The 13,433-nt window shown below is 42.0% G+C and overlaps 1 protein-coding gene across 4 annotated transcripts in view; it reads right to left on the reverse strand.

Moving 5' to 3' along the window:
* nav3 (neuron navigator 3) overlaps positions 1-13,433 on the reverse strand; it is a 256,733-nt gene that overhangs the window by 136,444 nt on the left and 106,856 nt on the right. Inside the window, exon 1 of one of the 4 annotated variants that reach the window (XM_053864125.1) lies at positions 11,921-12,520. The exons of the other annotated variants lie outside the window; for them this stretch is intronic. Coding sequence (XP_053720100.1) covers positions 11,921-12,028 — 108 coding nt within the window. The 5' untranslated portion in view covers positions 12,029-12,520. Of the gene's footprint in view, positions 1-11,920; positions 12,521-13,433 lie in introns of those variants that run through there. 4 annotated transcript variants of the gene reach the window in all.

Raw genomic sequence — 13,433 nt, forward strand, 5'->3', positions numbered from 1 at the left:
AACCAAAGCAACTACTTTACTAGAACAATGAACTCTACCGTTATGTACAGTGACAGAAGGTTCTACGATGGTAAAACTGGAAAGAAGTCTGCACTTGTAAGATCTTAAAACTGACTTCCAATGTTCGTGGTTTGGTAACGGTGGAACAGTAGCAGTGAAGACGTCAATAATTCACAGTGATGTAATCGTGATTCCCCTGGTGAAGTAGAGGCTGGCGCTAAAACGTCCCAAAACTCACATCCACTAGCTTATTGTGGCGAAACATTGGCAGGAACCAACATCAGCCACTTATATGGAAAAGGCATTTTCCAGCGCTGGTGCCACAATGAGATTAAAGGGAGAAACTGACTGGACTATCATGGAGCTGACTCTTCTACCAGTGGAAGTAAATCACAATGAGGAGGAAAGGGTGAACTCGAAAGCCGCCAAAACCGTCTAATTCCTTCCTACTTCCCTCCATTGGCCTCGGCCCCCAGATAAACAGTTCAAACAGAAATCGCCATGTGCAGATCTGTCGGTTTGGCTCGAAGACTTCTCACCGTGATTACAGTGCGAGGGAACTGAAAGATCGTATCTGTGTATGTTTCTTGTAACTGGCATCGAGGCAATGAAAACTATATAAATACATATTAATCAGCTTCCTGTCACGAGAAGAAAAGTGTTTCAATGCGATTCGACTTGACAGAGAGAGAAGAAGGAGGGCTAATTAAAGCTTTCCAGAAGTGACTTTGGTTAATGGGAGATTGTTTCCAGATGAAAGTGGAGTGAAGAAAGGAAGCAGTGAAGCCACGCTGGTCATGAACCTGAACTCTCAATCTACACCGGGTCAAAACTCGGGCTCAATTTCGTGGGTGAAAATAATGACGATGATGAGCTTCATGTGACACCGAAATATGAGCAAACAAAACACCTTGAAAAGTGCAACTAAAGGTCTTCAAATTTCCTTTGCCGTGTGCAGGCAGAACGTGACCGACAGTCCAGGCTGAGGTCACAGGGGTTAAAGTGGCTCTTTGGGCTTTGACAGTCCACAGCGTGTGACTCTGAATCACTAGTGGGTGGGCAGTGGCGCGTGGGCACCAGGCTATAAAAGGCCCGGAGGAGTCAGATCAATGCCACGACCGCCCCCCAACCACTTCGGTCACTTTCGTATGAAGACAAACTGCCAGACGGAGGAGAGAGTGAGTGTCTGAGCGTGTGTGCTCGAGCGGGGAAGCTAGACTTGACACTCGCTGCAGGCCTGTGAGCATGTGTGATAACAGAGTGCAGACCTCTGCCAAAAACACAACACTGAGCCTCAGCTTACTTTAGCGGAGCCTTCACACGGCTGAGGTTCAGACAGCAGACACCACGTGTGCGCTGTGACACAGTAGGAGCTGGAAATGTACTTTCTTTCCTGCTGAATGGAGTTGAAAACCACCAGAAACTATAGGCAGCCGCCTGATAAAAGAACCCCACGCCCTCCCAGTCACCGCGGCCAGGGAGCCTGCTCTCTGCCGTTGGAGCTGTCGGGTACAGGTTTTTCTGAATCATCACTGCAAGACTGTAGTAAGTTTGACAATTTGTCTTCCCTGAGTAAGTTCTCCACGCACTTTCATGGATTACCTGCATCGTAGCAAGTGTCAGCCATAGTTTCCCAAAACTCTGTGGTGCCACACATTTGTAGAAGACTGCTCTGTTGTCATACTCTGTTTAATAATCATGCATTGTTCTATATTATAGACGCAATAACCGCTACAGTAAGTAGTATTTACCATACAATAATGATACATTTCATGTGTAACAACTGTCATTGTTTATTGATGACAATTATAATAATTATATTATTGACAAAACTGTAATTATATTAAAGTACAAATAGGATTTTGAGTTGTGAATTAATATACTGCCAGAATAATTTGATGTCAATAAGAATGTTTCATGAGCCTGTGTGGTCTAGCCGCCTCTATAATTTGCGTGTAAATCAGTCTGTGAAATGATTCTATGGCACTTATGAAACACAAAAGGTAAATCTCAGGGATTACATTTGGAGTAATTACTTCACTGTGACAGCCAATGAGACGAGAATGAGCTTTCTTTCTCTGCTTTAATCCATGACGGCTAAATCCATATGTGAATGAATTTCCTGCAAGAAGAGTGTTTGAATTCACTTCTGTCTGTAGTTTCATTACACCGGATCCCAAACTCCACCGTAGATTACTTTTCTTGTTGATATAAACTGTAAAGTCTGGACTTTGATAACAAGCTAAAAAGCCCGCGATGACAACTGGATAAGATTTAATGTTGATCTCTTACAGCTTTGTGGCTTCTATAAATCTATTGAGTCAGAAATGAGGTGGATCTGTGATGGAGCACAACAGCAGCCCGAAGCCCAGACGTCCACTCACTTCCTCACATTTTCCTTTCAGAAAGAAGTACTGATTTCTGAATCATAGAATCACAGATGAGGTAGTTTACATCATCGCGTAGTAGTGATTGAAACAAACAACTCAAGCCAGAAGGATAGTCTTGAAAACATTGTGGTTGTTCATGCACATGATGTACTAATAACAGTACCTCTGGCCAAGGAATGCCAGGATGCTAAGATCACACTCAAGGTCAAAGGTTTATAAAGATGATGATATATTTCTGCCCAACTCATCGACATATGTGCGGTTATTCAGTCCATAAAGTGTGAGCCAAACGTGAACCTTTTTCATCCCGAGGGCGGATGAGGGCAAATTTATTTTGCATGCATTGGATCTAATTTAATGAATCATACCTGCATAACAAAGAAAAAAAAATGAAACATTCCAAAGTGGAAACTGAGCAAGGACCGTAAAAGCTGGCATCACTACTGAACTGTGAAATGAACGGAGAGTCAATGACTGAAAAATAGAAAAGCCTATTTCACCATCAGCATGACCGCCAGGAATGTTAATTCCATCAACAAACTCTGCTGTATAAATACATCTGACAATACTTCACCAGGTACATTTGAAAACATCTCGAATATAAAACAGACATCTCAGACATATATAAACACAATGAACACTACACGACAATAATAATTATAATTATTAGACGAACATTGCCAGTTATCACCTGACTCTTCTATGTTTTGCTTTATTTGTTTGTTTTTTCATTGTATTTTTGTCATCGCTAAGTGAAGTTTTAGTCTCTCAATTGAAAACGTATTTGCAATCCTGCCTTATAGCATACTGTAGCAACTCTTTCACTTCAAAGTGGTTTCAGGAATCAAAAAGGCGCACAGACAAGAATATATCTTATCTCAAGTCCAGAATTTTTTTTTTTTTTTTTAATCTGTCAGCGACCCCACGCACAAAGAAAAATAAATAAATAAATAAAAACGCAGCCTACCACAATCATGAGGATTCAGTCCCAGCACAGATTGTAAAGCCTGTCAGTTTTCATGACCGAAATCTTGGATACAAGATGCTCAAATAACTTTTGTCTGGTGGGTGGCCGGCACCCTCCCTTAGCGATAAGATGAGGAGTTCTGTCACTTATGGGAGACTCTGAGTAGAGCCGCTACTTCTCTGCGCTGAGAGAAGCCAGTTGAGATGGTTCCAGCATCTCATGAGGGTGCTCCTAGATGCCGCCCGTGTTTCAGGTATGGCCAGCTGGGAGGAGACGGAGAGGCCAACCCTGGGCCAGGTGGAGGGACTATATCTCTTCACTGGCCTGTGAGTGCCTCGGGATCCTCCATTTGGAGCTGGTGGATAGGGCGGTTGGCACGACCTGAAGCTGCGGCCCCTGCCACCAGGGCAACGGATAAGCGGATGAGGATAGAAGAATGGACATTGCGCGATGACCACAAGCAGATAACACAACACACAACATGGGAAATATCCCCAAAGAAAAATCATAATACCTAGAGGGTAGGAACACATCCAATGCACGCAGAAGAAAAGTTTGCGCGGGCCACCAGGACATCTGTAACGTATCATTTGCAAAACTTTGCATCCTTGTTTCTCAGTCCACATATCAGACTACTCTATGAGGAGGTGGTCTCTCAAGTCTACCGTACTCAAAAAGTTTCCCAAACACGGGAGATTGCTTAGTTTCTGGTTCTCTGCTCTGACATGTTGCAGAAAACACCAGCACACAGGCTCCATTTCTCCTCCTGAGTTTCATGTTACCCTGGTGTTTCTCTTCCCGCTCCAAGACATATTCCTCGTACAGCTACTTGAGCGTGAAGTCAGGCGTTGAAAGAGGCCAGGTTTGGAGCCTTCGGTTTGGGAATAGCAGGGAACCATCTCTCTTCATCACAGCGAACACACACTGGAACCTCGCTGAAATGAGTCTAATAACCCAGATGATGTGGGAGCATGGGGGCGCATGATATGAAGCCGCAGATGCTATTGGCCCTGAGCAGCGGGTGATAGGCTGCTGAATATTTGCAAAAACGGCTCTGGAGCACACCTACTCATTATGGTAATGGTCGGCCCTTTAAAGGCTGACGTACGAACAAATAACTGTGGTGAAACAGCGCCGGGACGAGCGGAGGTCATGGAGTACACCGGCAGAACGCTCCCCGTATCCTGGGGTGGACTCTTCATTCTCAGTAACTCGTTTTGGTTTCCCTCTATTTCCTTCTCCCAAAAGACATCATGTCAAATATGAGGATAACATTTCCGCTAATTCCGTTTATTTAGCTACGGTTGAGTCTGGCAACGTGTCTGACTTCAAATAGACTGTGAACGGTGCTCAGAAATCCAGCTGAGGTTATGAATGGGATTCACATGAATTGTTTCTTGTTGGGTTTCACCCGTTTGTTTTTGATAGAAAGCATCAACGGAACAAGTCCTGTCTTGCGTTTTTTTTTTTCTCTTTTTTTTTTGTGGGGTTCAACTTTTCAAGTTTGAATAATAAGACAAACTTTTGACGTTTTTATGGATGAGCATGTTTTAGCAGCACTGTAGTGGTATGACTTGGGTTGTCTGTCATGCATCTCGCCGCAGCATTGTGTCACTAAGTCCCGCCATTTTTAGGAGTTTTCTGAAGTCCGATTTGTGTAGTTACGCATGGTGCTGATATGCATCTTCAGTGACCACACTTAGAGTGATGTTTTTTCAATTGAGAGCGGCATAACTTCCTCCTGTTTCCGTCCGATTGATGCAGATGTTTTTGCGTTTAAATATTTATTCAATAAATAAAGAGAATTTGAACCCACAGCTTCCTATTACATCATCCTTGATATACCACAATCATCAATCCAGTGAGCCAAGCCGCCACCATGCTGGACTGCAGTTAAAAACAAATCAAAATCACAGAAACAACAGCTGCACACCATCAACATTAGCAAATAGGTACATACTTTTCATGGGGATTCAAAGAGTTATTTTGGTAAATGATTGAGGAAGTAAAAAAAAAGGACTTTTATGGAACCCCAACACGAATGAAAAAGAAAGACTGTATCCTCACAGTAATGAGATAATGGGCCACAGCTACAACGTCCTAAAAGTGGTGAATTTAAGGCACCGGGCTTATTGAAAATCTCCAACAAAAACGTGGGAAGGAGACATAAAGCGTGCATGCTGATGATCCCCGACTCAGCCCAGATGGGGGCATGAGGAGCAGGCGGGGCGAGCGCTGGAAATGATGAGGGAGTAAATGGATTAGTCTCAGCTGGATGCTTTGGGATCAGCATGGAATTATTATTATAGAAGCCAGTCTGGTGGCGGAACACAGACATCATATACAGTGTGTCATTCATCCCTCAGCGTGTACGACAGTGATTATATCTCAGATTGGTCTCAGGCTTCCGAGTGTGTCGATGAAGATCTTCAGTAATGAACCAAACTTCAGAGTGATTCTGACTCTTCATCCAGGGGGAATGTCTCATGTTAGCATTTCCATCACACACAAACAAGATCTGTTTTCTTGTTTTCATTTTTTTTTCTAATGCTCAGCCTTAAAGCAAAGTCATTTCCAGTGACTAAGCGAGGACAAGTCACATGACCTTTTTTGACAAGCGGCATCTCTGTCTCGCAGATACGCGAGGGCCTTTCTGTAATCTCATTGTGCATGGTTAAAAGACAGCGGGGCTGCATTCTAAATGCAAAAACCGCTCAGCCATAAAACTCATTATTGCATGAACGTGGCGCGAGTGCGTTTGAATGTGACTGCACTGCTGATTGCCGAGATTCAGGAAAGAAGGCGGCAAACAAATCCCCCAAATCACCACCACTAGTCAACAGGGAAACAATTACACATTCACATTTTAAGCTCCCAACTAAATTAGAATTTGGATTAAAATCAGATATGACATCACGCAATTACTAAAGGGAGTTCAGTTTAAATGAGCCACGCATGTATTGTCATGGCAGGGATCGCCGTCAAATTCCAACTCCAAAACTATTGGAATCGCTCTGGTGTCCCATGGGAGTACGGCACTTTTACTACGTAGTAAAAGAGCAAATAAATAAATAAAAATAACCGAACTGAAGAAAACAGTGATACCTTTATGTGGTCCTAAGAATGATACCACACATATGAACTGAGGGAGGGAAGATCTCAACACATGAACAGTGTCTCCACTCAGTGTCTGCATTCCTCACTGGGTCCTCATTCGGTCTGAACAGCGCTTGAGAGGAAGGCGGCCATTTTGTAAACTTGAACTAGGTATAACTTTCAAAATGCAATTATTTAAAATTTGATTTTGATGCAAATTTACACAATTATGTCCGATTTTATGAGTGTAGAAAAAACAACAAAAAAAAAACTTAAAAAAAAAAGGATTTCTGAAAGAAAAGCAATGCTCTGTGAAGGAACTATATATTCTTATAATTTGTTCATCAAGTAAATTGGAATGATAAAATGTATATTGAAAATGGTAGGGATGCACAAATACTAGTACTTGCATTTTAGTACTCATCAATACCGACACCACCATTACACATAAACTTGCTTCAGTTTTCTTTTTTTTATGCCACATATATTGTCTGATATTTAAGATTCCTCAGTATGTTTTTCTTGCACATGGGTGACGGTCACAAGTTTCACTGCAGCAACAGTCATTTCACAAAAATGTAATCAATTAACTAATTGGGCACTGCCGTAACGTGGTATCAGTTTTATCGCAGGCCATTTTATGTCTTACATGTGTAAGAGCACTCGAGCCACTCAAGTCAATCCCATAATAAATGGATATAATAAATGGCATTTATGGAACTGGGTCTCAGCATCGCTCAAAGGTGTAGCACTGCCCACATTTACTATGTTAAGATTTCTCAGAGCCAGCAGTTGAGCAGCAAAAGGCACCTTCACCAAAGATGTGTCTTACACCACTCATTCTAGCACTCTAGTCCCACTAGTGGTAGCTGTGTTTGACTGTCTATGTGTCCTGTGAGGAACTGGTGATCTGCCCAAGGTACATTGTGCCGCTTGCAACAGTGAAACGTCTCTATTAACAGCTGGATATTAGTTGCAATATTCTGATAAACTCCAAAAGTGAGGCGTTCCTTTAACTCCCTGTGTTTAAATGCCCTTGTATTTTGTCCGTTTGGTGGAGAAAAATATCTTCAAAAGACAGTTGCACTTCCCTCCTTGGCAACTCAGTCAAAGCAGACGGCTGAACATCTAACTGACTTCTTTTCTTCTTTCCACTCCACTCTTAGTAGCCTTTAATGACAGGTCGGCCGACGCATGTATGATTCTGATTATTGTTCTTGGATTCTGCTCTGTGTTTTGGTGTTTATGTCGTGTGCCAGCTCAATAATGTTCAATGGTGAATAGCACAGTATGAGAAAACGCAGCATCTCGGCCCAGACGTGATTGATGTGTCTTGTACTCTTCTTAGGTTTTTTCTTCCACTTTGGCTCCTGTCACTGTTGAATGCACTTTTCTGAAGTTGAGCCGACCAGTGGCATGGGAATTATAGACTAGAACTGCTAGAACTACTGAGTTGTTTATGATTATACATGCAGAGTGTGGTTCCTTTCAAGAATACAGCACCTTTCAAGATGCTAGCATTGAGCTTCACAGTTTTATTTGTCGGTATAACATCCATAAACATGATCCTCAACCAAACTCTATTGTTGCATCATGAAAGGATGACAGAGTAGAAAGAGAAGCGGTGGAAAAACAGTGCAAAATAAGAAACTCTTATGACTGACATTCAGAAAAATCTAAACAAAGTATCACAAGCTCCAGGCATCATGTTACTACATATACTGTGATTATGAAGAAGGTATTGCAAAAATAGCGCATTACATACTGTCAAGCCTCAAACTGTCATGTTATACCGTTCCAGGGATTTCTATTAAAAAAAAGTGATGAAGGCCTGAAACTGCGTTTCTATAGCCTGGTGAAGGCTGGATGAAGAAGCCACTGCTGCAGCAGCAACGCTGTCAGTCAAGTCATGATGTGTGTTGATTCTAAGAATTAGACCTCTTCCACGAAGAGTATATATAAAGATGTTGAATTAAAACTGCTGCTGAAGTCAGTAGTGCTGAGCAGACACCACACTTCATTGCCTACACTGGCTCATTGTCTTATTTAAAATTGACCAGAGGTTTCCTCCATTGGTTTCAACGTCCCTTAATGTTCTCACGCTGGCTCGAGCATCCAATCTGCTTTTGCCCCGGTCAAGTTCTGCCATTCAAAGGGCGTTAAATAGCACTGTAAATGAGCATTCCTCTAAGCTATAAAATAAAACCGGTTCCATAATGACTCCACATCTGTGTTAAAGTTTGCACAACAACCAAAACCAAAGGAGAGTTTGATTAAAGTGGATCCAAACCACCAGGGTTCATTTTCCCCACAAAGTTTGCAATGTGAGATTACACATACCGAAGCGGAACCCTGCCCAAGGTCCAATTTTCTCCACAAACCTCTCACTTGGGGTGCAGTCATCTACCACAATACACGCTGCCTGCAGTACAGCAACGTGATCGATAGTAGTGCTGTGCTCCAAACAAGCCAACATTTTAATGGCATCAGCTCTGAAAAGGGTTGAAAGAAGCTCAGAGGAGGAGGGCAAGGCATAAGTGGATATGTGACTATATCCAGTGATAAAACCAAAGCTTCTCCCTCAAACTAGAGCACAGCTGTTGCAAATACTCCCCTTCTTATCTGCCAGTGACCGGATTAAAAAAAAAAAAAAACAAACTCAAGGTCCAGCCTTTGTTACCTGTGAGACTTCAAAAACTCGCTATCGGTCCTGACTCCCTGAGCGAGACAAGGGTTTAATGTTTAACCACCAGCTTGCTTTTGGATTTGGCAAGCAGTAAAGTCTTCAAGTTAAATATGGCCAACCCTAGTCTGATCCGCCTCCTTCCCATCTTGAGCTGGACTTGTCTGTCTGCTTCGGAGAGGACACCCAAATGACCAGGGTGATTACACCAAAAGCCACACATTAATCATGGCTCCTGGGTCAGGAACATTCCTGGTGTAAATATGAGGTGAGTCACTGTAACTGCGCCGCCATTATGGGCTATTAGACCGGCGAGGAACGCACGCGTTCTCATCCCGTCTCACTCCATTCTCCGTACAAGTGAGAGCAGATATCCACAAAAGCCACAGTGCAACGACAAGAAACAAGTAATGAGCGCAGCCATTTGAGTTTGATAGTTGCTTTCAGCTGCGTCGCCGTACCACCCACAGGGACTGGAGCCGTTACAGACCAGGAGGCGCGTTCTAGAAAAATCCACATTTCTATTAGCATCAATTGGCGCAGACTTTCACCCTCAAGCCGCTCTAAAACTTTACTAAGTATAAATAACAAATGACTCCACTCAGCATCATTAAGCGCGCTCAATTTTCTGTCCTAAAGTTTCACTCAACAGAGCTGGAACTCGAAAGAGTTGAGGGAAAATACGATCTCAGGTTATCTGGTGCCAAGAGCGGTTTAAATGACAACATGACAAATTGGAGCAAATTGAAGTGTGAATACTCCAAAGAGGAATCAAAGTACTTGTGACAAACACTCCAACATCTGCTAAGTAGCACCACAGGAGACCACATAACATGAACGATGCAACTGGGAAAATGATATCAGAAAAAGGAAAAGTGGTTTGTCAGATAACACTGGGGTAAATGCCAACTGAGACTGAGAAGTCAGTCAAAGACTCTCAGGAGTTTGTCACTTTAAATGAGGATTGTATGACCTGTACATCAGTGAGCTGGTCACCTGTCAACCCAACATCTACCTTTCAAGAAGTGTAGTCATAGGCTGGACACTCAGAGAGGAATGTTTAGTATCGACCGGAGACATGATCTCATACAGTCTTACTTAAAAGGCCACAAATGGTGACTATCTGGAAGTGGACTTCTGCAACCTATGTAGACCTTCTGTGTTGCTGGTTGCTGTTGCTGTCTCAATGGATGTCGGGGATAGAACAGGATATGACTCGAAGGGTGAAACACCCCTCAAATGAAAACCTAATGCGTCAACATGCAATGTTGAAGGCTGAGTTCTGCATCGCTCTGGTCCACTCTGGGAAGAGAATGAGTAGTCTGCTCACCATAAGCTTAACCCCCAAAGGTCTTTAAGGTGAGACACAACTCTAGGTAGGTAGATTCCATCTTAAGTCAGGTGAATCAACTGCTGCCCAAAGAATGCTGGTCGGAGGGTGCTTCTCCTTCATGAGGAAAGAGGGTGAAAAGATGCAATCTAAACATAACTCTGGCTCTGTAAGTACAAGTATTACCAATAGTGAAAGGGACGGAGTATAACAAAGTTGTAATGCAAATGAGATGAATCCACAGTTATATAAGTGTACACAGAAATATTTCATTCCCGTTGGCTCGTGAGATCAGAGCAACCAGGGATGACACTGAGGGATTATTTCAGTGGATTGAAAGCAAAACACAACACGCATGACCCTCTTATTGTCCTGCTCGCACAAAACACATTTTTTTATTCTTTCTGAGAAGTAGAACAGTCTTCTGCTGTAGTCAGAAAAAAACATTTTTGTCTGCAGCAGACTGTCAGACTGTGTGACTGTGTGTGTATATATATATATATAATATATATATATATATATATCCCAGACTGTACTCCAACAACTGCACCTCTTGACATCATTCTGCCCAGCCTAAGAAGGCAATTACACAGATTAAAATCTCAGAAGATAATGCTGCATACACGTGAATGTCAATTGACCAGTCAATTGCTACAACAGGAAAGACTCCAATCAGACCTCAAAGAATAGTAAATACAACTGTGAACAGTAATGTCCATCAAGGAACAGTTGACTGTCAAACTTCAAGTGGAGCTTCCTGCAGCTATGGAATTCCCCTGCCTGTCACTTGAGGCACATTTCACCGCAGGAAGACATTCCCCCATGGTGTTTTTTTTGGTTTTTTTTACACGCACTGTTTTCACTGTGTCTCAGTTTTTGTTGAAATATACCTTTGTCTTGATCCATCAAAGATGATTCAAATATTAGATTCAATGTTATCTCACTGCCACTATTTATCGAGGAGCAAAGGGCACAATACTCTTTGGTTGAATTGAACATCTCATTGCTCAGCAGTCGAACTTCGCTGGACGACAGCAGGACAGCGTTGTGGAAAAGTTAAACAACGAAAATGCCCAAATGAGGATTTAAAAAACATTTTCCTCCTTCGTTACATACATGTCGGTACTTGATCTTCTGTTTTGTAGTCATATAAATATAAAAACAATTTATTCATGTATTTGTTCAGTTTTATTTATGAAATTAATGTCCCTATACCACTCAACTCAACATTACCAATAAAAGAAGGATGAAATTAGAAAAAAAAGTAATTAAACTGATGAAGAAATAGTTGCTGATGTAAAATAAAAGTTTTGTTTGGTAAATGTACATGCACTTCTACCAACATCTTCATCGACAACCACACTGATCATTAATTTAAATGAATATACATGCTACATTTCTGATTCAAAAAACATTTCCTGCAATGAGAAGCACAAATAAGCAAAATGCCTTACTTCTTTGGCGTGCTGGTCAACCTTGGAAGGGATGCTGGGGCTGGACGCTGGGCTCACAGGAGCACTCCTGCTGCCCACCATTGCACGAATGGACGCCAACCACTTCATTCTTAATTTTCCGAGGTTATTGTACTCATAAACATGAACAAACCAAAAAATCCAGTGCCAAGGCTAAAGGATCAACCGCAGTGACCATGAGGAATGTGACTTCCGCGCATCACTTCGCCATGGATGAGGGGCGTGACCGGACTGCTCTTTATCCTCATAGCACACTTACACACACACACAAGTGTAGCGGACACAGATCCAGCAGTGAAGTGTGCACAATCAGAGATGTACAAGCAGATGAACACACAATAATCTGTAACCTGCACCCCCATTCTCAGTCTGCTAGTGACCCACAATCCTCCCTCTGACACCATCTGCCACTTTCTCCTACAGTTCAGCCTCATTACTTAACTAATTCCATGTTTCCCATTGATGATGGCCAGACTGTCCATCGCCTAGTCAATGGTTACAGAGAGATTTATCCAGATTACACAGGGGCATGTTGTGGTTTACAGACACATGCTGTCTGTGAGGTTTAACATGTGAAGACGGAGGGCAAAGTCATGTAACCTCCAGACACCCTTCAAAAGCCTTTGGACGGCAATTCAATTGTTTATCTGTGGTCTATTTCTTTGCAGTTTCAGTGAGAATTAAAAACATTACATCTCGAGGCCTGTGATTTCAACGAGGGAGCTGGTTAATAGACGGCTGAAAGTTCCAATTTTAAGTCATCGCCAAAGTGACACCAATAAAATCTATGATCAGTTGTATGCACACTCTTCAATCAAAAGAATGTATGTGAGACTGTGATCAGTCCTTAGTCAGCAGATTATGAGCTATAATGTTTGCGCTACACTAGAACTTCACAGTGACTAAATGCCACAACTGATATTTTTATTGTCTTGAAGGACCAAGCTGAGATCAACAGATATTGTCAGGAAGCGGACATAAGGAAAAAAAGTACTTTTATAGATGTACTGTGACTAGTACTTCTGTAGTACCCTGTATAAAATGTAAAAGAAAAGAAAAAGAAGAAGAAGAAAGTTGTAGTGCAGCTGAAAAATCTGTGTACCATATATTTTTATATGGAGAGTATGGCCGCTATACTCAATTCACTTCACCCTGCTATACCTCCAGTTTACATGGGCCATAGCAATCTTTGTTTTGTGTTTTCGACCAACAGTGAAAATATTATTTATCTTTAAACAGTTGTACTTGTTCTGAATGCTTTTTGTTGTGGTAATCCCATAAGTATATGTTGAAGGCGCGTGACTTAAATGCCCTTTGTGTTTTCATGAGAGAACTTTACTTTTACAACAAAAGTTGTGTTTTGTTTAATAAATGTAATTTCATTTTATATTGCACATTATGCAACTTTGTTTTGTCAGTCCTTGCTCTTGACATACGTTTACATCTTCTCTAACTCTTATCTAGATATCTTAGATAAAAAGGTTCAGCTCTGGTT

Source organism: Synchiropus splendidus, chromosome 4, assembly GCF_027744825.2.
Source record: "Synchiropus splendidus isolate RoL2022-P1 chromosome 4, RoL_Sspl_1.0, whole genome shotgun sequence".
In the NCBI taxonomy this organism is placed as follows: Eukaryota; Metazoa; Chordata; class Actinopteri; order Syngnathiformes; family Callionymidae; genus Synchiropus; species Synchiropus splendidus.